The 26,011-nt window shown below is 42.9% G+C and overlaps 1 protein-coding gene across 2 annotated transcripts in view; it reads left to right on the top strand.

Moving 5' to 3' along the window:
- The first annotated feature begins 3,055 nt into the window (after window positions 1–3,055).
- Window positions 3,056–26,011, top strand: part of fundc1 (FUN14 domain containing 1) — a 40,145-nt gene continuing 17,189 nt past the window's right edge. Inside the window, exons 1-3 of one of the 2 annotated variants that reach the window (XM_068039908.1) lie at window positions 3,056–3,171; window positions 11,254–11,410; window positions 19,501–19,576. In XM_068039908.1, coding sequence (XP_067896009.1) covers window positions 3,156–3,171; window positions 11,254–11,410; window positions 19,501–19,576 — 249 coding nt within the window. In that variant the 5' untranslated portion in view covers window positions 3,056–3,155. Of the gene's footprint in view, window positions 3,172–5,757; window positions 5,799–11,253; window positions 11,411–19,500; window positions 19,577–26,011 lie in introns of those variants that run through there. The other variant, XM_068039909.1, reaches the window with a different exon arrangement.

Raw genomic sequence — 26,011 nt, 5'->3', positions numbered from 1 at the left:
ATGCTCACATCTCTGTCCTGGGATTGCTGCAGTGTTCCAGTGAACATCAACGCAAGCTCGAGGAACAGCATATCATCTACCGATTAGGCACACTACAGCCTGCCGGACTGAACATTGAGTTCAATAATTTCAGAGCATGACAGCCCCCCATTTTACTTTCATTTTTAGTTATTCTTCCTTTTTAACATTCTTCTTTACATTTTTTACAATCTTTTTTTTGCATTTATTTCATTTCATCTTTGTTCAGTTTGCTTACTCACTTTTTTTTCAGGTTTGCACTTGCTGCTGTTCAATATTCAGTGTATTTATACCTAATCTGTACTAATGCTTTGTCTTTCAACACACCATTAACATATTGTTTGCCTTTGCTCCGTGACCTTTTGGTCAGTTATGTGGCCTGGTCCAATCTAGACCTCCTTTGTTATCTCTTGCCCCACCCCCACCTCATTTGCTTATAACCTGTGACTTTTCTAATATTTGTCAGTTCCGATGAAGGGTCGCTGACCCGAAACGTTAACTCTGCTTCTCTTTCCACAGATGCTGCCAGACCTGCTGAGTGATTCTAGCATTTCTTGTTTTTATACCTGATACTATTACTCTACATTAAAGACAGTGTGTGATTTTTTTTTTTTGATTTACTTTTATTCTATGTTCTCTGTTGCACAGTCCTGTCTGTTATCGATTGGCCTATTCTAGGCCAGCGTTGTTCCTGGCTTCAGTGGGCCTCAGCCCTTTCTCCATCACTGCTGTGTTGTGGGCTGCCTCAAACCCCAGTTTCCCCCCGCCCAAAACCTTAAGTGTGGTGCTGGCCTATTACGAGCCCATTTTAACTGATTTCACTCCTTGCTACCATCAATCATTCTCATTTATCCATCTCACCCAGTCTCAGTCTGATGATAAGGCTTCTTATGAAGCCTTCCTAAAGTGCACTGTTGGGTAATAGTTGGTCCACTCTGAACAAAGCTTCCCTACTAGAAAAAAAGCAATACAATCAGTGCTCATAGTAAATTATATATAATTTTTTATTTTATATATAAGGCTTCTTATGAAGCTTTTCTTCAACTAGTGCTGTCGAATCCTATGTCATTCTGAGACGGCAGCCAAGGCCTCTGTTTAACGTCTCATCCGAAACACGGTACCTCCAACAGTGCAGCATGCTCTTAGTACTGCACTGAAGTGTCAATTTAGATTGTCGTCAAGTCTCTGGAGTAGAACTTCAACCCACAGCCTTCAGATTCAGAGGTGACAGTGCTCAGAGTTACACAGCCACTTAACCTTTTAAATTTTCTTTAATCCATGTATGAATTAGGCTTTAAACTGTTACAAAAAAACAAAGTGCTGGAAACACTCAGCAGGGAGCATCTGTGGAGAGAGTCAGAGTACTCTTAGGTCACTGACCTTTCCATTAGAATTATTAACAGCTAATTGTAGGTATACTGGGACTTGCAGACACTTTAGTGTTAAAATTAATTTGGGCTCCAAACCATGAATGTATCTTTTTTATATGATGTTGTGATCCAATCTTAAAACAATTGAGTATCTGTGCACGTTGTTATGCTTTGATCACAACTGATTACAGCCCTATCTTCAAATAATAAGAGCATAACCAGAAGATCTTTTGATATTTTCTCATTCTATTCAATCAGGGTCAGTTGTTAGATTGATTCTGTAAAGAAAGCAAAAAATGCAGATTTAATTTCATAAGACATGCAGAATATCAATGGAAACTATCAATCCATTTGAATGAGAAAATCGTCTTTGAAAAGCCTGAATCAAAACAGCAATTGACAGTCAACTGGAATTTCTATGGAATTTCTCCCAATCTCTTGCTATGACTTAAGTGGATGATTTTACAGAGAAAGGGGGGAAAAAGAGTACTTGTTTTGGTAATAGGATTTAAAAAGATTAACTGGAAAAATTATTTTAAATGTCTTTAACAAGAGCGGTGATCTGTGGCAAATGTAGTTCCTTATGCAGAAAATGTGTGACCCAACAAATTCACAAATGCCTTTGGTCCCGTGTATCAATTGCCTATGCAAAGTGTAGAGGGAAAAGGCTGTAGTGGCAATAGATTGAACGGGTGACATTCTCCCAAGCTTGCTAGTAGCAATGTCTGGGAGATTCCAGGACAATCTGGAAGGCTTGATAACCCTATAGATACTGGTGTGTGTGTGTATATATATATATATACATTTTAAGAATAGGTGAGATATTTATTTTTGAGAATGAGGTAATGTATGTGTCTCAATTCAGATGAATCAGGTTTGCTAAGTTCATCTCTTTCTTGCCTATTTGTCTACGATTCCTGAGCAGCAGTTCTGGTTCTACTAACAAGGAGAGTAAGACACTCAGCCCTTCCAGGGTACATAAACTTAAGGGAAAGTAGTTATTCCTTTACATGTAACAACAACTTGCATTTATATAGCACCTTTAATGTGGTGAGACATTCCAAGATCTTCATCGGAGCATTATCAAACTAAATTTAACACCCAGCTACATAAGGAGATAGATAGATGATCAAAAGCTTAGTTAAAAAGATAGGATTTAAGGAGTATCTTAAAGGAGAAGAGCAAGGAGAGATTTAGGGAAGGAATTCTGGCTTAGGGCCTGGGCAGCTGACGGTACAGCTGCTAACGGTTGCGCAATTAAAATTGGGAATCCACAGGAGTTTAGGATTGGAGGAAGGTAGCGATAGAGGAGGTTACAGAGATGGGCCAGGGAGGGATTTGAAAACAAAAACGACAGTTTTTAAAAAAAATTTGTGGCATTACCAGACCAGGAACCAATGTAGGTCAGCGAGCACGGGAGTGATGGGTGAACTGGACTTGCTGCAAGTTAGGATACTGGCAACAGAGTTTCGGATGAGAAGTTTATTGTAGTGCGGAACTCCACCTGGCCTGTACACAAACTCATTGGAACTAGGTCTAAAAGTAGCTCCATTAAAAACATGGGGTTTAAAATTACCGTACGCATATTTCATCAGTAATGTTTTTTTTAACATGTCTGAGTTTATGCGCTGCTGTCTCCTCGCCTGTACAGCTGGTTCCCAGCCCCATCACCATGGTGCCCGGCCCGTCATTCTGACCCCACACAGGAAGTGTTTCCGGGTGAGGAGCCGGAGCTATTGATCCAACAACATTAAAACCAGCTGCAGTATGGCGGAGCGTGGAGGTAAGGTGCGATAGAAACAACGAGCTTTTCTATTCTGTTAAATTAACTATTTATTGTGTGAAGGGGCTGGTGCGGAGTCGCTGGGCAAGGTCAGATTGAATAAGGGGAAAGTGCGGCATCACACTAGCATGTGATCAAAATTATTTATGATGGTTGAGTATGTCTGCTTTCTGTCTAGTCCTTGTCCTTAAGTAGATGCGTTTTGTAATTTTAGTTATAACGTATTAAACATACAATTTAGTGCTTTCTAAAGACATTTCCATTGACTTCATTAAAAACACATTTTGGGCCCCTCACTCATCATTGCCAATGGAAAGAAGTAATAAGTCATATCTTCCCATTAGATGTGTTGTCAAAATTACATCAGCTAGTTTCTGATGTAAAAACAGGATTTAAATTATATTACAGAAATAGACATGAAATGGGCGGCAGTTTAACTTGATGTGGAATCGTCACATTTGAGGGTGACCCATTATGAAATCTCCAGTGGATTTTGAGTTTGACTGGTTGAAATTGAGAGGATACTGCACAGAAAGTTGTCGGTTGTATTTATGCCTATTGCTCAGTGAAGGAAGATCACATGATCAGCCTGTGAGATCAACGCATTTTCTTTCCAAGTGCCGAAGACGCTATCCTACTTGCTCTTTTTCCTCTCCAGATCTTTTCTCTGCGTTGCAGTGAAGCCTATCTCACGGCCCCCTCCTCTAATGTTTTTCCAGGACCTCAAAACTGCGAAATTCCTTCAGTTGTTTCTTGCTACAATCTTCGGCTTTTTAAGCCCAAGCCTATTCACTGTTACCTAATGTATCTTGTCTTTTGTGTTGCATTATGGGCTGTAGCTGTTCATCTTAGGTTCTCAAATTTTAAACAAGTTATATAGGTCATATAAGTAAGATGGGAAGTAATGACACAGCAACTTTAGAGAGATCAAGTAAACACGACATGGTTTGCAAACATATTTAAACAAATAAGTGTATTTTTAAAAGTATTAGATCAAAGGAAGTGGATTATAAGGTTGCCAGAAAAAGTGGTAAGCCCAAGGACTGGGAGCAATTTAGAATCCAGCAAAGAAGGACCAAGAAACTGATAAAGGGAAAAGAAAATATGAATGCAAGCTAGCAAGAAACATAAAGGCAGGCTGTAAAAGCTTCTTTAGGTATGTGAAAAGGAAAAGATAAGCAAGGACAAATGTGGGTCCATTACAGGTGGAGACAGGAGAATTTGTGGTGGAGAATGGGGAAATGGCAGAGACTAAACGATTACTTTGTGTCCGTCTTCACGGAGGAAGATACAGAAAATCTCCTAGAAATACTACGGAACCAAGGGACTTGTAAAAAATGAGGAACTGAAATAAATTAGTATTGATAAAGAGTAGTACTCAAAATTAATTGGATTGAAAGTTGACAAATCCCCTGGACCAGATGAGCTACTTCCCAGAGTTTGAAGGAGGTGGCTATAGAGATAGTGGATGCTTTGGTGGTTATCTTTCAAAATTCTATAGTTTCTGGAAGGGTTCCTGCAGACTGGAACATAGCCCCACTATTTAAGGGAGCAAGAGAGAAAACGGAGAACTACAGACCTGTTAGTTTGATGTCAGTAGTAGGGAAAATGTTAGAATCTATTATAAAGGATGTGATAACTAGGCACTTGGAAAATAATGCTATGATTGGGCAGAGTCAGCATGGATTTATGAAAGGGAAATCATGTCTGACAAACCTGTTGGTGTTTTTTGAGGATGTTACTTGTAACATAAAGGAGAACCAGTGGTGTATTTGGATTTTCAGAAGGCTTTTGATAAGGTCCCACACAGGAGGTTCGTAAACAAAATTAGAGCACATGGGATTGGGGATAATATACTGCTATGGATTGAGAATTGGTAAACAGACAGAAAGCAGAGAGTAAGAATAAACGGGTCATTCTCAGGATGCCAAGCTGTTCCTCATGGGGTACCGCAAGGATCAGTACTTGGACCACAGCTGTTCACGATCTATATAAATGATTTGGATGCAGGGACCAATTCCATATTTGCTGATGACACAAAACTAGGTGGGAATATAAGTTGTGAGGAGATGCAAAGAGGCTTCAAGGGGATTTGGACAGGCTAAGTGAATGGGCAAGAAGATCAGGTGGAATATAATGTGAATCAGTGTGAAGTGTTCCACTTGGGTAGAAAAAACAGAAAGGCAGAGTATTTCTTAAATGGTGAGAAGTTGTGAAGTCCAAAGGAACCTGGGTGTCCATGTTCATGAGTCACTAAAAGCTAGTTTGCAGGTGCAACAAGCAATTAGGAAGGCAAATGGTATGTTGGCCTTCATTGCAAGGGGATTTGAGTACAGGAGTAAGGACGTCTTGCTGAAGTTGTATAGAGCCTTGGTGAGATTGCACCTGGAGTACTGTGCACAGTTTTGGTCTCCTTATCTAAGGAAGGATATACTTGCCATAGAGGGAGTGCAACGGAGGTTCACCAGACTAATCCCTGAGATGGCAGGATTGTCTTATGAGGAATGATTGAAGAAAATGGGTCTGTACTCTCTCAAGTTTCAAAGAATGAGAGGTGATCTAATTGAAACTTACAAATTCTTACAGGGCGTGAAGTGTGGATGTGGATCGGATGTTTCCTCTGGCTGGTGAGTCTAGAACCAGAGACACAGTCTCAGAATAAGGCGCAGGCCATTTAAGACTGAGATGAGGAGGAATTTCTTTACTCAGAGTGGTGAATCTTTGGAATTCTCTACCCCATAGGGCTGTAGAATCTCAAACATTGGGCATGTTCAAGACAGAAGTAGATTAGATTTCTGGACACTAATGACAAATGACCCAAAGATGGTTTATCAATACATTAAGAGTAAGAGGATAACTAAGGCAAGAGTAGGGGCCATAAAAGACTAAAAAGGTCAACTGTGTATAGCGGCGGAAGATGTTGGTATTGTTGATGAATACTTTGCGTCTGTCTTCACAAACGAGGGTGCAATGCAGTTAATGTAGTTAAGGAAGAAGGGTGTGAAGTATTGGATGTGGTAAACATAGGGAGAGAGGAAGTAATAATGGGATTAGTATCCTTGAAAGTTGATAAATCACCAGAGCCGGATGAAATGTACCCCAGGCTGTTAAAAGAAGCAAGAGAGGAAATAGCGGAAGTTCCGACCATCATTTTCCAGTCCTCACTGGGTAACAGGTGCCAGAGGTTTGGAGGACTGCTAACGTTGTACCTTTGTTTAAAAAGGGAGCGAGGGATAGACTGAATAATTACAGGCCAGGCAGTCTAACCTCAATAGTGGGCAAATTATTGGAATCAATTCTGCGAGTTAGGATAAACTGTCACTTAGAAGGGTACAGATTAATCATAGATTTGTTAAGGGACGATCTTGTCTGACGAACTTGATTGAATGTTTTGATGAAGTAACGAGGAAGATAGATGAGGGTAGTGCAGTTGATGTGGTCTACATGGATTTTTAGCAAGGCTTTTGACAGGGTCCCACATGGCAGACTGGTTAAAAAAATAAAAGCCTTCTATCAAGGCGGCACAGTGGCGCAGTGGTTAGCACTGCAGCCTCACAGCTCCAGGGACCCGGGTTCGATTCCGGGTACTGCCTGTGTGGAGTTTGCAAGTTCTCCCTGTGTCTGCGTGGGTTTTCTCCGGGTGCTCCGGTTTCCTCCCACAAGCCAAAAGACTTGCAGGTTGATAGGTAAATTGGCCATTATAAATTGTCACTAGTATAGGTAGGTGGTAGGGAAATATAGGGACAGGTGGGGATGTTTGGTAGGAATATGGGATTCGTGTAGGATTAGTATAAATGGGTGGTTGATGGTCGGCACAGACTCGGTGGGCCGAAGGGCCTGTTTCAGTGCTGTATCTCTAATCTAATCAAAAGGAACGGACTCTCCCTATTTACTCTGTCCAGACCCCTCTTGATTTTGAACACCTCTATCAAATCTCCTTTCAACCTTCTCTAAGGAGAACATCCCCACCTTCTCCAAACTATCCACGTAACTGAAGTCTCTCATCCCTGAAACCATTCTGACAAATCGTTTTTGCACCCTCTCTAATGCCTTTACATCCTTCATAATGTGCAGTTCCCAGACTTGGACACAGTACTCCAGCTGAGGCTGTACCAGTGTTTTATAAAGTTGTATGTGCTGATTTTTAAATTTCTGTTTTCCATCAACATTTTTCTTTGCTCTATTTTGATTAAAGCTTCATGTTATTGCTTGCTGTCAAGCTTTGTTATCTTTCACATGACCTTTATAGAGTGTCCTTTAGTTTTACCCACTTTGCATTGTATCACATTCTTGTTTATTACTGAGCTATTCAGAAAAGCTGTCTAACAGTTCTTGTTGCTGTCAGTAAATATCTCTCCCTTGTAATTGGAGTTGTGTTTGATTGTCAGGGCCCATTGGATGGGGGCTGCTAGCACAGGATGCCGCATGGTATTAATTGTTTAATTGTATGCAGGTGGTGGGCATTAACAGGAGATTCACTTATGCCCCTATAAAAAGGAACAGACTAACTGATTGTTGGCTAAGAAGGTGCATGTTTGTAATGTGCATCTTTCTATAAATAAATTCTTTTAAAAGTATGTAAAGATTGGCTCCAGTTCTGTTCCTCACCAGTGGCTTTCTGGAGTAGAACACAAAGTTCATATTAGATTGGTTTGAAAGTACCAAATATGTATTAATGCCTTATTTGAATAAGTGATTATAGAATTAGTGTCTGAATTCTAAGCTGTAAATATTGACAGCATAGCTGTCAACAGTGAGCCTGGTGCATGAAGCAAGGCCTAATGGGAAATGAGGACAATGGTGTTTGTAAGGAATTATTCTGGTTTTTTTTAAAGCAGGAGGATATCCAAAACTCTGCCTGTATCCTAACTCGCCCCAAATCCGATTCACCCATCACCCCTGTGCTCACTGACCTACGTTGGCTCCTGGTTAAGCACTGCCTTGATTTTAAAATTCCCATCCTTGTTTTCAAATCCCACCATGGTCTTGCCCTTCCCTGTCTCTGTAACTTCCTCTATTCTGACAATCCTCGTGATCTGCACTCCTCCAATTCTGGCCTCTTGAGTATCCCTGATTGTGCCTTCAGCTGTCAAGACCCTAAATTCTGGAATTTCCACCCTATACTTCTCTGCCTCGCTTTCCTCTTTTTTTAAGGCACTTCTTAAAATTTGCTTCTTTGGCCAAACTTTGTCATCTGCCCTAATATTCCCTTATTTGGCTTAGTATCAAATATTGTTGGATAACACACCTGTAGAGTGCATTGGAAGCGTTTATTATAGTGCTGCTAATGCAAATCATTGTAAAAATGCAGAAAACCTCATGGCTTTGTCAAGCTTGGGGTACTGAACCATAGACAAATGGTAGTTTCACGCCAGCAAAAGTAGTAACTAAAACTGCTAGCGTTTATACTCAGTATATGGAAGCATGGAGAATATTCAGTTGGATTATATTCACCTGAATGTGCAGATGGGGTCTTAGTTTAATCTCTAACTTGAAAGACAGCACCTCCAACAACACAGCACTTTCTCAGTACTGCAGTGAAGTGTGCTCTTAGTGGGGCTCAAACGCACAACCTTAAGACTTAAGAGAAAGAGTGCTACCATTGAGCTAAGAAGAAAAATGATTTCTCAGTGACTTCTCCTTCAAAAAAACATTTAGAAACCTTGATCCTTTTTTTTGGATTATAATTCTGACCTTCATCTTTACACATTCTGGCTGTAATGCTGAAGACTTGTGCTCCTGAACTAGCCATGCCCCGAGCCAAGCTGCTGCAGTACAGCTGAAAAACTGGCATCTATCCAGCAATGTGGAAAATTGCCCAGGTATGTCTTATCCACCAAAATGCAGGATAAATCCAATCTGACCAATTAGCGCCCCATCAGTCTACTCTTAATCACCAGCAAAGTGATGGAAAGTGTCGTCGACAGTGCTAACAAGTGCCACTTAGTCAGCAATAACCTGTTCACTGATGCTCAGCTTGGGTTCCGCCAGGGCCACTCGGCTACAGACATTACAGCCTTGGTCCAAACATGGACAGTTAGCTGAACACCAGAGATGCGGTGAGACAGACTGCCCTTGACTTCGAGGAGCTCTAGCAAAATTGAAGTCAATGGGAATCAGGAGGAAAACTCTCTACTGCTTGGAGTCAAACAAATGAAGATGCTGTGGTTGTTGGAGGCCAATCATCTCAGCCCCAGGGCATAGCTGCAGGAGTTCCTCAGGGTAGTGTCCGATGCCCAACCATCTTCAACTGCTTCATCAATGACTTTCCTTCCATTATAAGGTCATAGGAAGGGATGTTCCTTGATGATTGCACAGTGTTAAGTGCCATTCATGACTCCTCAGATATCGAGGCAGTCTGTGTCCATATGCAGCAAGACCTGGACATCATTCAGGCTTGGGCTAATAAGTGGCAAGTAACATTTGCACTACTAAGTGCCAGGCAATGATCATCTCCAACAAGAGAGAATCTAACCATCTCCCCTTGATGCTTAATGGCATAACCATCACTGTCCACCACCCGCCCCCCCCCCCCCCCCCTCCACCAATGGGGTTACCATTGACCAGATACTTAACTGGACCAGCATATAAACACTGGCTACAAAAGCAGGTCAGAGGCTGGGAATTCTGTGGCGAATGACTCATCACCTGACTCCCCAAAGCCTGTCTGCCTTCGACCAGGCAAAAGTCAGGAGTGCGATGGAATACTCTGCACTTGCCTGGATGAGTGCAGCTCCAACAATACTTAAGAAGTTAGATCCCATCCAGGACAAAGCAGCCCACTTGATTGGCACCCTGTCCACCACCTTAAACATTCACTCCCTCCACCACAATGCACAATGGTAGCAGTGTGTACCATCTGCAAGATGCACTGCAGCAACTTGCCTAGGCTGTTCGACAGCACCTTCCAAACCCACAACCTCTACCACCTAGAAGGAACAAGGGCAGCAGACGCATTGAAACACCACCATTTGCAAATTCCCCTCCAAGCCACACACCATCCCAACTTGGAACTATATTGTCATTTCTTCACTATCCTGTCAAAAACCCAGAACTGCCTTCCAAACAGCTGTTTGGATATACCTACACTGCAGCAGTTCAAGGAGGCAGCTCACTACCACCTTCAGGGATGGGCAACAAATGCTCGCATTGTCAGTGACACTCCGAACCCAGGAACAAATATTTTTTTTAAAAAGTGGGAACCAAAGTACTTCCTGATCCTACTGTGCAGTGTCATTTTGGGGAATGAAAAAAGATGACCATTAATTTGTTTGCTGTACTGCTTTCATAGTCATATATTGTAAACTATGACACTACTATGATTTCCATACTAAAGGAAAAGGTTTAATCTTCCTTGTCTGACTTATTAAATTCACAAAGTTTCAGGGACATAAACCACTCATGTTTTTAAATGTTCTGTCCAATTCTTACCCCACCCTTTCAGATAGAATTTGCGTGAATGTTGGGTGCCCACTGCCATGTTGTCCACATGACCATTATTTATATGTTAGCCCTTTGGTGAATGTGAGCTGGTTGATCAACTCCTTGCTTGAGTATAGTCTCACAGCTTTAGGGGAAATGACCAAGCCTAAATCTGTGCATACATCAAGCAGTGGTTGTGGGTAGCTTTGGGAGCAGAAACCTTGAAAATGTTCCCTCGAGAACACAGGTTAGCTGTAGCACTCCTATTCTTGCACTTCCTGAGATCACAACGCAGAAGAAGGAAACAAACCATGGTAAACTCACTAACCATCAGAGAGCCCCAGAACTTGATTTTGGAGTAAAAGAAGCAGGCCCTTGACCCCAATAGTGGAGTCGATGAGTGCAATAACACACTGATCAATATCATGCTTACCTAATATTAGCCAGAACAGTTAAGTATTTTATATTCTGTCTAATTACAGTACTAGCATTGGACATTGAAACCTAGGCCAATTTTTCTTCTTTCTATAACTTCTAACTGAAACCAATATGATATTCCTACCTTCAGTTCCTCTGTGTCATACCTCCTATTTCTCATAAGAGCTTGTCTGTTGTGCATTAGAAAAATAAACCATTGTTTGTACTGTTCACTTTCCTTAGGTCAAAACAGTGATGACGATTCCTATGAGGTAGTAGATCTGACAGATTATTCAGGGCGACGCGAGTGGTGGGGTCGTATTTTTGGACAGAGTTCCGGACCAGTTGCAGAGAAATATTCTGTAGCTACTCAGTTAATGATGGGTGGTGTAACTGGCTGGTGAGTGGGTAGTCTGTTGTCTTTTCTCAAAGCTAATACTATCTGTACTATTGCAATTCTTTTTCTCTTCCCCTAATACACATGCACATTTAGAAGGAACTGAGAAACAAAATCATGGAAGTATACAAATTGAGTAAAAAGAGTTTTTTTTAATATGGTCAAAAACCACATGGATTTTAAAATGGTGTGCCCAGTAGCACTATGCTAATGTTCTATACATGTAGCTTTTATAAAAAGTTATATTTCAATGAAAATACCAGGGTTGCACAGTGGATCAGTGTTCCGTCCTTTTAGCTTTGTCGTTTCAGTTTGAATTTAGCGCAGACTGCTGGAATGCAAGTCTCCTGAAACTGCTGGCTTTTAAGGTCCCACTTGAAATGAGTTTAGGTAGTCTGAACTCAGTTCCTGGGTACACAACACAAAACTGTCACTAATTTGGCATCAGTTTGCACTCGAGTGTCCACTCAAATGAGATTCCTATAGACTGTTAAGTTTTTTTTTCCCCATTTTCCACACCAACAGTGGTGCAGTAGGGGTGCTTTTTTAAATTTTATATTGACTGTTTCAGGCAATTTTTTCTTCTGTCAGTTTCCTCTTTCATCTCAATAGCAGTGGTGCTTATCTGTGCATCTCAACAGAAGCAAAATTATTCTGTAAGGTTTACACAGTAGTTTCATTAGTGTTACCAGGAATTACTACTTTTTTAAAAATTTCTTCCCGTTCCTCTCTAGAAGTTACTGGTTCTGCCTGGAGTACAGTTCCAAGGGTGTTGGCCCTGGTATCTTCTAGTTTGCTTGCTTTGCTGAAATAACAGTTACTGCATTTTTGTATTTTATCCATTTGCCCATTGGTGGAATGCATTCATGTGTTTTGTGTTCTGACTTCTGAATGAATAGTGCCAGATTTGTTCCATTGGTTTAGTTATGCATGCCACACAGGTTACCTACTTTTAAACACAGTGCTTTGAATTAACTACTGTATCACTAAGTAAAATAAGGGAATTCTTAGCTAGCTTTCTAGTATTGTTTATTTTTTCATAGAATGGTTACAGTACAGAAGGTGGTCATTTGTCCTGTCGTGTCTGTGCCAGCTCTCTGCAAGACCAACTCACCTAGTCCCTCTCGCCTGCCTTTTCCCCATAGCCCTGCAAATTTTTTCTCTTCGAACGATTATCCAGTTCTCTTCTGAAGGCCTCCAATGAATCTGCCTCCGCCACACACTCGGGCAGTGCATTCTAGATCCTAACCACTTCCTACATTTAAACAAAAATGTTTTTCCTCATGTCGCTGTTGCTTCTTTTGCCAATCACCTTAAATTGGTGCCCTCTGGTTCTGCATCCTTCAGCCAATGGGTACAGGTTCTCCCTATCTACTCTGTCCAGACGCCTCATGATTTTGAACACCTCGATCAAATCCCCTTTTAATATCCTCATCTCCAATGAGAACAGATCCAGCTTTTCCAACCTGTCCAAGTAATTGAAGTTCCTCATCCCTTGAACCATTCTCATGAATCTTTTCTGCACCCACTCAAATGCCTTAACATCCTTCCGGAGGTGCGGTGCCCAGAACGGGACACAATACTCCAGTTGAGGCCAAACCAGTGTTTTATACAGGTTTATCATATCTTCCTTGTTTTTGTACTCTATGCCCCTATTTATAAAGCACAGGATCCCATGTGCTTTATTAACCTGCCCTGCAACCTTCAATGAATTATGCACATATGCCCCCAGGACTCTCTGCTCCTGCACCCACTTGAGAATTGTACCCTTTAATTTAAATTGCCTCTTCTCATTCATCCTACCAAAATTAATCACTTCATGCTTTTCTGCATTAAACTTCATTCACCATTTGTCTGCCTATTCCACCAGCCTGTCTATGTCAAAGAACAGTACAGCACAGGAACAGGCCATTCGGCCCTCCAAGCCTGCGCCAATCTTGATGCCTGCCTAAACTAACACCTTCTGCACTTCCAGGGCCCATATCCCTCTATTCCCTTCCTATTCATGTATTTGTCAAGATGTCTCTTAAACGTCACTATCGTATCTGCTTCCACCACCTCCCCTGGCAGCAAGTTCCAGGCACTCACCACCCTCTGTGTAAAAACACTTGCCTCGCACATCCCCTCTAAACTTTGCCCCTCGCACCTTAAACCTATGTCCCCTAGTAACTGACTCTTCCACCCTGGGAAAAAGCTTCTGACTATCCACTCTGTCCATGCCGCTCATAACTTTGTAAACCTCTATCATTGGCTACAGGTGAGGTCCCAGAGGACTGGAGAATAGCCAATGTTGTGCCTTTGTTTAAGAAGGGTGGCAAGGATAATCCAGGAAACTATAGGCCGGTGAGCCTTACGTCAGTGGTCGGGAAACTATTAGAGAGGATTATTCGGGACAGGATTTACTCCCATTTGGAAACAAACGAACTTATTAGCGAGAGACAGCATGGTTTTGTGAAGGGGAGGTCGTCCTCGCCCCTCCACCTCCGTCGTTCCAGTGAAAACAATCCGAGTTTTTCCAACCTCTCCTCATAGCTAATGCCCTCCAGACCAGGCAACATCCTGGTAAACCTCCTCTGTACCCTCTCCAAAGCCTCCACGTCCTTCTGGTAGTGTGGCGACCAGAATTGCACGCAATATTCTAAGTGTGGCCGAACTAAGGTTCTGTACAGCTGCAACATGACTTGCCAATTTTTATACTCTATGCCCCAACCAATGAAGGCAAGCATGCCGTATGCCTTCTTGATTACCTTATCCACCTGCATTACCACTTTCAGTGACCTGTGGACCTGTACGCCCAGATCTCTCTGCCTGTCAATACTCCTAAGGGTTCTGCCATTTACTGTATACCTCCCACCTGCATTAGACCTTCCAAAATGCATTACCTCACATTTGTCCCGATTAAACTCCATCTGCCATTTCTCCGCCCAAGTCTCCAATCGATCTATATCCTGCTGTATCCTCTGACAATCCTCATCATTATCCGCAACTCCACCAACCTTTGTGTCGTCCACAAACTTCCTAATCAGACCAGCTACATTTTCCTCCAAATCATTTATATATACTACAAACAGCAAAGGTCCCAGCACTGATCCCTGCGGAACACCACTAGTCACATTCCTCCATTCAGAAAAACACCCATCCACTGATACCCTCTGTCTTCTATGACCGAGCCAGTTCTGTATCCATCTTGCCAGCTCCCCTCTGATCCCGTGTGACTTCACCTTTTGTACCAATCTGCCATGCGGGACCTTGTCAAAGGCTTTACTAAAGTCCATATAGATAACATCCACTGCCCTTCCTTCATCAATCATCTTCGTCACTTCCTCAAAAAACTCAATCAAATTAGTAAGACACGACCTCCCCTTCACAAAACCATGCTGTCTCTCGCTAATAAGTTCGTTTGTTTCCAAATGGGAGTAAATCCTGTCCCGAATAATCCTCTCTAATAGTTTCCCGACCACTGACGTAAGGCTCACCGGCCTATAGTTTCCTGGATTATCCTTGCCACCCTTCTTAAACAAAGGCACAACATTGGCTATTCTCCAGTCCTCTGGGACCTCACCTGTAGCCAATGAAGATGCAAAGATTTCTGTCAAGGCCCCAGCAATTTCTTCCCTTGCCTCTCTCAGTATTCTGGGGTAGATCCCATCAGGCCCTGTGGACTTATCTACCTTAATGCTTTGCAAGACACCCAACACCACCTCCTTTTTGATAATAAAATGACTGAGACTATCTGCACTCCCTTCCCTAGGCTCATCATCCACCAAGTTCTTCTCTTTGGTGAATACTGATGCAAAGTACTCATTTAGCACCTCGTCCATTTCCTCTGGCTCCACACATAGATTCCCATCTCTGTCCTTGAGTGGGCCAACCCTTTCCCTGGTTACCCTCTTGCTCTTTATCTATGTATAAAAAGCCTTGGGATTTTCCCTAATCCCGTTTGCCAATGACTTTTCATGACCCCTTTTAGCCCTCCTAACTCCTTGCTTAAGTTCCTTCCTACTGTCTTTATATTCCTCAAGTGCTTCATCTGTTCCTAGCCTTCCAGCCCTTACGAATGCTTCCTTTTTCTTTTTGACGAGGCTCATAATATCCCGTGTTATCCAAGCTTCCCGAAACTTGCCAAACTTGTCTTTCTTCCTCACAGGAACATGCTGGTCCTGGATTCTAATCAGCTGACGTTTGAAAGACTCCCACATGTCAGATGTTGATTTACCCTCAAACAGCCGCCCCCAATCTAAATTCTTCAGTTCCTGCCTAATATTGTTATAATTAGCCTTCCCCCAATTTAGCATCTACACCGAAGGACTACTCTTATCCTTATCGACAAGTACCTTAAAACTTATGGAATTATGGTCACTGCTCCCGAAATGCTCCCCCACTGAAACTTCGACCACCTGGCCGGGCTCATTCCCCAATACCAGGTCCAGAATGGCCCCATCCCTAGTTGGACTATGTACATACTGTTTCAAGAAGCCCTCCTGGATGCTCCTCACAAATTCTGCCCCATCGAAGCCCCTAGCACTGTGAGTCCCAGTCAATATAGGGGAAGTTAAAATCACCCACCACCACAACCCTGTTACCTTTACATCTTTCCAAAATCTGTCTACATATCTGCTCCTCTACCTCCCGCTGGCTGTTGGGAGGCCTGTAGTAAACCCCCAACATCGTGACTGCACCCTTCCTATTCCTGAGCTCCACCCATGTTGCCTCGCTGCATGACCCCTCTTGAGGTGTCCTCCCGCAGTGCAGCTGTGATATTCTCCTTAACCAGTAATGCAACTCCCCCACCCCTTCTACATCCCCCTCTATCCCGCCTGAAGCTTCTAAATCCCAGAACATTTATCTGCCAATCTTGTCCTTCCCTCAACCAAATCTCTGTAATAGCAACAACATCATAGTTCCAAGTACTAATCCAATCTCTACGTTCATCTGCCTTGCATGTTATACTTCTCGCATTGAAACAAATGCACTTCAGACCACCAGTCCCGCTGTGCTCAGCAACATCTCCCTGCCTGCTCTTCCTCTTAGTTCTACTGGCCTTATTTACTATGTCCTCCTCATTTATTTCACTAGCTGTCCTACTGCAATGGTTCCCACCCCCCGCCACACTAGTTTAAACCCTCCCGAGTGACGCTAGCAAACCTTGCAGCCAGGATATTAGTGCCCCTCCAGTTTAGATGCAACCCGTCCTTCTTGTACAGGTCCCATCTGTCCCTGAAGAGAGCCCAATGGTCCAGATATCTGAAACCCTCCCTTCTACACCAGCTGCTCAGCCACGTGTTGAGCTGCACTATCTTCCTATTTCTAGCCTCACTGGCACGTGGCACAGGGAGTAATCCAGAGATTACAACCCTAGAGGTCCTGTTTTTTTTTTTAACTTACTACCTAACTCCCTAAACTCCCCCTGCAGGACCTCATCACTCTTCCTGCCTATGTCGTTGGTACCGATGTGTACCACAACCTCTGGCTGTTCACCCTCCCCCTTCAGAATGCCCCCTGTCCGTTCAGAGACATCCTTGACCCTGGCACCAGGGAGGCAACATACCATCCTGGAGTCTCTTTCACGTCCACAGAAGCGCCTATCTGTGCCCCTGACTGTCGAGTCCCCCATAACTATTGCTTTTCTGCACTTTGTCCCTCCCTGCTGAACAACAGTGCCAGCTGTGGTGCCACTGCTCTGGCTGCTGCTGTTTTCCCCTGATAGGCCATCCCCCCCCCCAACAGTATCCAAAACGGTATACTTGTTAGAGAGGGGGATAGCCACAGAGGATTCCTGCACTGACTGCCTGCCCCTTCTAGCGGTCACCCATCTATCTGCCTGCACCTTGGGTGTAACCACTTCTCTAAAACTCCTGTCTATGACGCTTTCTGTCATCTGCATGCTCCTAAGTGCATCCAGTTGCCGCTCCAACCGATCCATGCGGTCTGTGAGGAGCTGCAACTGGGTACACTTCTTGCAGATGTAGTCACCCGGAACGCTGGAAGCGGCACAGACCTCCCACATCTCACAGGTGAAGCACTTCACCCCTCTAACTGTCATTCTTAGCACTGATTATTTAATTAATATAAAATAAATAAATACTTATTAAATCCTTACTAAATTATGATACACTTAACTATATGGTCCCTAGTGCTAGATTCCTACAATAAATACTAAATGCTAACTAAATACAGTAATCTCCTCCCTCTGGTTTAGTTACTCTACTTATTAATTAGTTAATTAGTGTTTTAATCAATTTTTATCAGTTTTATTTTCAAATTCGGTACAGATTCCCGACCAGCCAATCAGGTCACAGCTTTCCTGTGACGTCAATTTTTCAGGTTTTTTCCCCCACCCGAGGTAACTTCCCGGTCTGGAACTCCGCCCTCCGAGTCTGCTCCGAGAATCCCCGAGGTAAGTTTTTTATACTTACCGGTCTGGAACTCTGCCCTCCGAGTCTGCTCTGAGAATCCCCAAGGTAAGTCCTCTTGAAGTTTATCACTATCTTCCTCACAGTTCATGAAATGTTTAAAATTTCCAATCTTTCATTTTAATCTGCTTACAAATATATACATTGTTAACCATCAAACTAAGATGTCAATGCTGGGGAATTAAAATGTTTCTTCGTTATTTCGCACTGGTTATTAGTGTCATAATCTCCCACAGTTGGTATGCAGATTAAAGCTCCCTCTACACTACATGTGAAATGTACCTCAACTCCAACCTTCTAAGAGCATGCTCTACTGTTATTTCCTGATTTCCATTACTGTCAATGAGCAAGACTACTAATTTATTACCATAATATAATCAATTTTGTACTGAAAACTCATACCTACACCGTTTCCTTAGCACCAAAGGGAGGAGATTCTCATTCCATTCGTCTGGCTGGTTTTGAATTGAATCCCCAAAAAGAAAGGATAGTTTATTCTTTTGTACATTTATGAAATGATTTAATATAAACAAGAAATAGGAGCAGGAGTAAATCATATGGCCCATCAAGCCTGCTCCTCCATTCAATACGATCATGGCTGATCTTAGGCTTCAACTCCACTTTCCTGCTGGCTCGCCATTTCCGTTGATTCCCTGAGAAACCAAAAATCTATCTATCCCATTCTTAAATGTATTCAACGATGGAGCATCCACAACCCTCTTGGGTGGAGAATTCTGAAGATTCACAACCCTTTGAGTGATGTAATTTCTTCTCATCTTGGTCCTAAATGATCGGGCCTTTATCCTGAGATTGTGCCCCTGTGTTTTCGATTCCCCAACCTGCCAAAACAATCTCTGTGACTACGCTATCCAGTCCCTTCACAATCTTGTATATTTCAATGAGATCGCCTCATTCTTCTAAACTCCAGAGAATATAGGCCCAATTTACTCACCCTGTCATCGAAGGACAACCCCCTCATCCCAGGGACCAATTTAATGAACCTTTGGTGTACCGCCTCCAGTGCAAGTATATCCTTTCTTAAATGTGGAGACCAAAACTGCACACAGTACTCCAGATGTGGTCTCTCAAAAACCCTGTACAATTTTATCAAGACTTCTTTATTCTTGCACTCCAATCCCCTTGCAATAAAGGTCAATATACCATATTTCTTCCTAATTGTTTGCTGTACCTGCACGCTAACTTTCTGCATTCCTTATGCAAGCACGCCCAAGTGTCTTTGAACGTCACTTATTAGTTGCACACCTTTAAAAAAAAATTTTGCTTTTCGATTCTTATGACCATAGTTTAAAGATTTAAAGACTTGCTGAACTAGTTGATATTTTAAACAGAATATTGACAAAAAGTGTGAGGCCCACAATGGCAATGCATTTAAAAGGTGTGAGATTCCAATTTCAGCTAGCAATCTGCCCTAGCAACTGATTGGATGTGTGACGCTTCGTCCTGGGTAAGGAAAATTAGAATGGAAATCAGTGACATTTGGCACAAAGCAGTATTGGCAGGATATTGAACAGATACTCTGCCTTGACCATTGGTTTGGGGATGCAGAAAGGGACCAGGAAACCCTAACATTCAGAAATTTACTTATCCAAGTAAAGTGTTTTTGAAGGAGAGCCTAAACTAAAATTAATATTTAGTTCTGTTGTATCTCCTAACTTTCAGGTGTGCAGGCTTTGTATTCCAGAAGATTGGCAAGCTTGCAGCTACAGCCATTGGTGGTGGGTTCCTTTTGATGCAGGTAAATTTTAATTTCAATATCTGTAGCATTCAGCATTTTAATTTTCATTAATATTGGCAAACTGGTTTCACGGTAATAGAGTGCAGAGTTATTTAAACTAAATCAACTCTGGGAGTGCCTTAAAGGCAGTAGTACAGGGGTCCATTGCTGAAGAATACCAGAGCAGCAAAACCAGAGTAACTTTTAAAGTAACCAGCTTCTGAGATTTTGTAGTTTTAACGCTCTCTGAGGCAGCAGTTCTTTGTAATAAGGGCAGTCTTCCATTTTGCATTTACTGAGCTGCTGTACAGGTTGGGTGTTCAGCTGTTTCCAAGCTTTATTCCTGTAAGATAGGAATAAGTGATGGGGAACATTGCATCCAGAAAAGTGAGAATGTTAGTTGACAGTAGTGAGAATGAAGTTGCACAAAGTCTGATTCTAGTTTGCATAGGCAGAAGTCTTGGTATTAGCGGGAGCCCTATCCTGATGTGAATTTAGGTAATGCCAGTGGTGATTCAAACCTTGCAGTTAACAACAATAATTGGGACAGATGGAGGTTGAACTTTGAAACCAGCTTGGTAGTGCTGAACTTTTTTTTAAAAAATTAATTGTCACCACCATCCTATGAGATTATGCATTCTCTGTATGGCCAGGATTTTATCCCAGCAGTGGGGAGAACCTGCCTTGGCCCTCTGTTGGGCCCCCATTGGAATTGCATGTCGGGTGGGCAGCCAATTAACTGCCCACCATCGGTGATGCTGTCCCTTTAAGAAACAAGCTCTCGCCTCCAGAGCTGCCGGCCAGTCGGAGAGCTGGGTGGGGTTTGACGGCATCTTGCTGTGGAAGCGGCTGTTGCCGCTGGGGAGAGGGTGGGTGGAGGAGGGTCGTGGGTTGCCCCAAGAAGAGGGACCCCCCCCGCCCGAGCCCACTGAGAGGCAGCCAGGGCTTGCCTGGCAATGTCTCTACACCGTGTCGGGCCCCTCCAACTTGAGTAAAATCAGAGCGGAGGCAGGAAGCTAGCCACCAATTAGCCACTTAAGGACTTCAATTGGCCTGGGATGGGAGGGTCACCTTCCCTGAACAAAATGCCGTGGGGCCAGGACGATGTTGGGCATTCTGCCCAATGCTGTTGCTTGCCATTCTGTGTGGACCCCCACCTCCCTGTTTCCATCTCCAAGGCGAGGATGAAATCCTACACAACAGGTAAGGCAGATGAACTTACAGCTTGGATTAGTACTTGGAAATATGATGATGTTGCTATTACAGAGACTTGGTTGAGGGAAGGACAGGATTGGCAGCTAAATGTTCCAGGCTTTAGAAGCTTCAGGCGGGATAGAGGGGGATGTAAAAGGGGTGGGGGAGTTGCATTACTGGTTAAGGAGAATCTCACAGCTGTGCTGTGGGAGGACACCTCGGAGGGGTCATGCAGCGAGGCAATATGGGTGGAGCTCAGGAATAGGAAAGGTGCAGTCATGATGTTGGGGGTTTACTACAGGCCTCCCAACAGCCAGCAGGAGGTAGAGGAGCAGATATGTAGACAGATTTTGGAAAGATGTAACGGTAACAGGGTTGTAGTGGTGGGTGATTTTAACTTCCCCTATATTGACTGGGGCTTCGATGGGGCAGAATTTGTAAGGAGCATCCAGGAGGGCTTCTTGAAACAATACGTAGATAGTCCAACTAGGGATGGGGCCGTACTGGACCTGGTATTGGGGAATGAGCCCGGCCAGGTGGTCGAAGTTTCAGTAGGGGAGCATTTCGGGAACAGTGACCATAATTCCATAAGTTTTAAGGTACTTGTGGATAAGGATAAGAGTAGTCCTCAGGTGAAGGAGCTAAATTGGGGGAAGGCTAATTATAACAATATTAGGCAGGAACTGAAGAATTTAGATTGGGGGCGGCTGTTTGAGGGTAAATCAACATCTGACATGTGGGAGTCTTTCAAACATTAGTTGATTAGAATCCAGGACCAGCATGTTCCTGTGAGGAAGAAGGATAAGTTTGGCAAGTTTCGGGAACCTTGGATAACGCGGGATATTGTGAGCCTCGTCAAAAAGGAAAAAGGAAGCATTCGTAAATGCTGGAAGGCTAGGAACAGACGAATCCCTTGAGGAATATAAAGACAGTAGGAAGGAACTTAAGCAAGGAGTCAGGAGGGCTAAAAGGGGTCATGAGAAGTCATTGGCAAACAGGATTAGGGAAAATCCCAAGGCTTTTTATACATATATAAAGAGCAAGAGGGTAACTAGGGAAAGGGTTGGCCCACTCAAGGACAGAGAAGGGAATCTATGTGTGGAGCCAAAGGAAATGGGCGAGGTACTAAATGAGTACTTTGCATCAGTATTCACCAAGGAGAAGGACTTGGTGGATGATGAGTCTAGGGAAGGGAGTGTAGATAGTCTCAGTCACCTCATTATCAAAAAGGAGGAGGTGTTGGGTGTCTTGCAAAGCATTAAGGTAGATAAGTCCCCAAGGCCTGATCGGAACTACCCCAGAATACTGAGAGAGGCAAGGGAAGAAATTGCTGGGGCCTTGACAGAAATCTTTGCATCCTCATTGGCTACAGGTGAGGTCCCAGAGGGTTGGAGAATAGCCAGTGTTGTTCCTTTGTTTAAGAAGGGTAGCAAGGATAATCCAGGAAATTATAGGCCGGTGAGCCTTGCATCAGTGGTAGGGAAATTATTAGAGAGGATTCTTCAGGACAGGATTTACTCCCATTTGGAAACAAATGGACTTATTAGCAAATGGCAGCATGGTTTTGTGAAGGGGAGGTCGTGTCTCACTAATTTGATTGAGTTTTTTGAGGAAGTGACGCAGATGATTGATGAAGGTAGGGCAGTGGATGTTAACTATATTGTCTTCAGTAAAGCCTTTGACAAGGTACCTCATGGCAGACTGGTACAAAAGGTGAAGTCACATGGGATCAGAGGGGAGCTGGCAAGATGGATACAGAACTGGCTCGGTTATAGAAGACAGAGGGTAGCAGTGGAAGGGTGCTTTTCTAAATGGAGGGATGTGACTAGTGGTCCGCAGGGATCAGTGCTGGGACCTTTGCTGTTTGTAGTATATATAAATGATTTGGAGGAAAATGTAGCTGGTCTGTTTAGTACGTTTGCGGACGACACAACGGTTGGTGGAGTTGCGGATAATGATGAGGATTGTCAGAGGATATGGCAGGATGTCGATCGGTTGGAGACTTGTGCGGAGAAATGGCAGATGGAGTTTAATCTGGACAAATGTGAGGTAATGCATTTTGGAAGGTCTAATGCAGGTGGGAAGTATACAATAAATGGCAGAACCCTTAGGAGTATTGACAGGCAGAGAGATCTGGGCGTACAGGTCCACAGGTCACTGAAAGTGGCAACGCAGGTGGATAAGGTAATCAAGAAGGCATACGGCATGCTTGCCTTCATCGGTCGGGGCATAGAGTATAAAAATTGGCAAGTCATGCTGCAGCTATACAGAACTTTAGTTAGGCCACACTTAGAATATTGTGCGCAATTCTGGTCGCCACACTACCAGAAGGACGTGGAGGCTTTGGAGAGGGTACAGAGGAGGTTTACCAGGATGTTGCCTGGTCTGGAGGGCATTAGCTATGAGGAGAGGTTGGATAAACTCGGATTGTTTTCACTGGAACAACGGAGGTGGAGGGGCGACATGATAGAGGTTTACAAAGTTATAGGCGGCATGGACAGAGTGGATAGTCAGAAGCTTTTTCCCAGGGTGGAAGAGTTACTAGGGGATATAGATTTAAGGTGAGAGGGGCAAAGTTTAGAGGGGATGTGCGAGGCAAGTTCTTTACACAGCGGGTGATGAGTGCCTGGAACTTGTTGCCGGGGGAGGTGGTGGAAGCAGGTACCATAGAGACGTTTAAGAGGCATCTTGACAAATACATGAATAGGATGGGAATAGAGGGATACAGACTGCGGAAGTGCAGAAGGTTTTGGTTTAGGCAGGCATCAAGATCAGCACAGGCTTGGAGGGCCGAATGGCCTGTTCCTGTGCTGTATTGTTCTTTGTTGTTCTCGATCACATTCTGTTTCCTGCACTATACTTACTCAATTCAATCAGAAGCATAGACTTTCTAAAGACATTGTTTGTGAGATTCTGTAATCGTCGAACAGGACGGTACATTCCTGTAGGTCGGGACTGGGTCTCCCTATTTATCATTGTGTTCCTCCCATACTTGTAGAAGTTAATATTATGTGCTCAAAAAAATTCCTGTTGAAATCAAATCGCCTGAATCTGGAAGATCAAACTAATTTTCTTTTTAAAACCCAATTCTTTAGCCTTTTATCTCGACTTTTCACATCATAAATCCTTTCTTAGACAGAAGACCAAAATTCTAGTTTATTGGTAATTGGTAAACAGTTATTTTAATACAAAAAAGGAGGTAAATCCTCTCCAGTGCAAAATGTGACATTTCCACAGATTAAAATATTCTAACTAATTTTCTGAAGTAATTTTATTCTCCTGGATACGTAGGAAAGGCATTCAGTTTTGGAGAATAAACATTTTTTACGCCAAATGCAAAATGTAGGTGGCTGAGTACCATTTGTACACCAGTGTGAAGGTAAGATGCAGGTTCACATATATAATTCCTTGCGCATTAATTTCCTGGTTTCATATGAACTAGGAGAAGGAGTAGGCCATTTGACCCTTCAAGCCTGCTCTGCCATTTGATAAGATCATGGCTGATCTGATTGCAGCCTCAACTCTACTTTCTTGTCTACCTGCTATAACCTTTGACTCTCTTGTCATTCAAGAATCAATCTAACTCGGCCTTAAAAATATTCAATGACCCTGTCTCCACTGCTCTCCAGGGAAGAGAATTCCACAGACTATCAACGCTTTGAGTGAAAAAAATTCTCATTTCTGTCTTCAATGGGTGACCCCTAATTTTTAAACTCTGTCCCCTAGTTCTAGTCTCTCCAATAAGGGGAAACATCCTCTCAGCATCCGCCCTATCAAGTCCCCTCAGGATCTTATGTTTCAATAAGATCACCTCATTCTTCTAAACTCCAATGGATTCAGGCCCAACCTGTTCAACCTTTCCTCATAAGATAACCCCTTCATCCCAGGAATCAGTCGAGTGAACCTTTTCTGAACTACTTCTAATGCAGTCATATCCTTTTTCTTAAGAGTTCTCCAGATGTGGTCTCACCAACACCCTGTTCAACTGTAGCAAACTTCCTTACTTTTATATTCCATTCCCCTTGCAATAAATGACAACATTCCATTTGCCTTCCGAATCACTTGCTGTACCTGCAGATTAACTTTTTGTGAACCATGTACCAGGACACCCAGATCCCTCTGTACCGTAGAGTTCTGCAATCTCTCCATTTAAATAAATATACTGTTTTTAAAATTTTTCCTGCCAAAGTGGACAAGTTTGCATTTTTCCACATTATACTCCATCTGCCAAATTTTTGCCCACTCACTTAACCTATCTATATCCCTTTGTAGACTCTTTACGTCCTTTTCACAACTCACTCTCCTACCTTATTTTGTGTCATCAATAAGTTTAGCTACCATACATTCGGTCCCTTCATCCAAATCATTGATACTGATTGTAAATAGTTGAGGCCCCAGCAGTGATCCCTGTGGCACTCCGCTAGTTACAGCTTGCCAACCCGAAAATACCCCATTTAACCCAACTCTCTGCTTCCTGTTAGCTAACCAATCCTCTATCCATGCTAATATGTTACCCCTACACCATGAGCTCTTATTTTGTGTCATAACCTTTGATGTGGCACCTCATCAAATGCCTTTTAGAAATCCAAGTACACCACATCTACAGGTTCCTCTTTATCCACTTTGCTTGTTACTGCCTCAAAAAACGCTAATAAATTAGTCAAACATGCTTTCCCTTTCACAAAACCATGTTGACTGTCTGATCCCATTGTGATTTTCTAAGTGTTCTGCTATAACCTCCTTAACAATAGATTCTAGCATTTTTCTGATGACATGTTGAGTTACTGACCTGTAGTTTCCTGCTTTCTGTCTCCTTCCTTTCTTGAATAGAGGAGTTACATTTGCTATTTTCCAATCTGATGGAACCTTTCCAGAATCTAGGGAATTTTGGAAAATTACAACCAATGCCTCAACTATCTCAGCAGCAACTTTTTAAGACCCTTTTATGCTGGCTATCGGGTCCTGGGGACTTGTCAGCCTTCAGTTCTAATAGTTTTCTGAGTACCTTTTGCCTGGTGATTGTAATTATTTTAAGTTCCTCTCTCCCTTTCACCTCTCGATTTACAAGTATTTCTGGGATGTTACTTATGTCTTCTACAGTGAAGACGGACACAAAATATAGAAACGTAGAAAAATAGGAGCAGGAGTAGGCCAGTCAGCCCTTCGAACCTGCTCTGCCATTCAATACGATCATGGCTGATCATCCAAACTCAGTACCCTATTCCCGCTTTCTTCCCATATCCCTTGATCCCTTTAGCCCTA

This window comes from Heterodontus francisci, chromosome 10 (assembly GCF_036365525.1).
Source record: "Heterodontus francisci isolate sHetFra1 chromosome 10, sHetFra1.hap1, whole genome shotgun sequence".
In the NCBI taxonomy this organism is placed as follows: domain Eukaryota; kingdom Metazoa; phylum Chordata; class Chondrichthyes; order Heterodontiformes; family Heterodontidae; genus Heterodontus; species Heterodontus francisci.
This window is presented reverse-complemented; position numbering and strand designations above follow the sequence as displayed.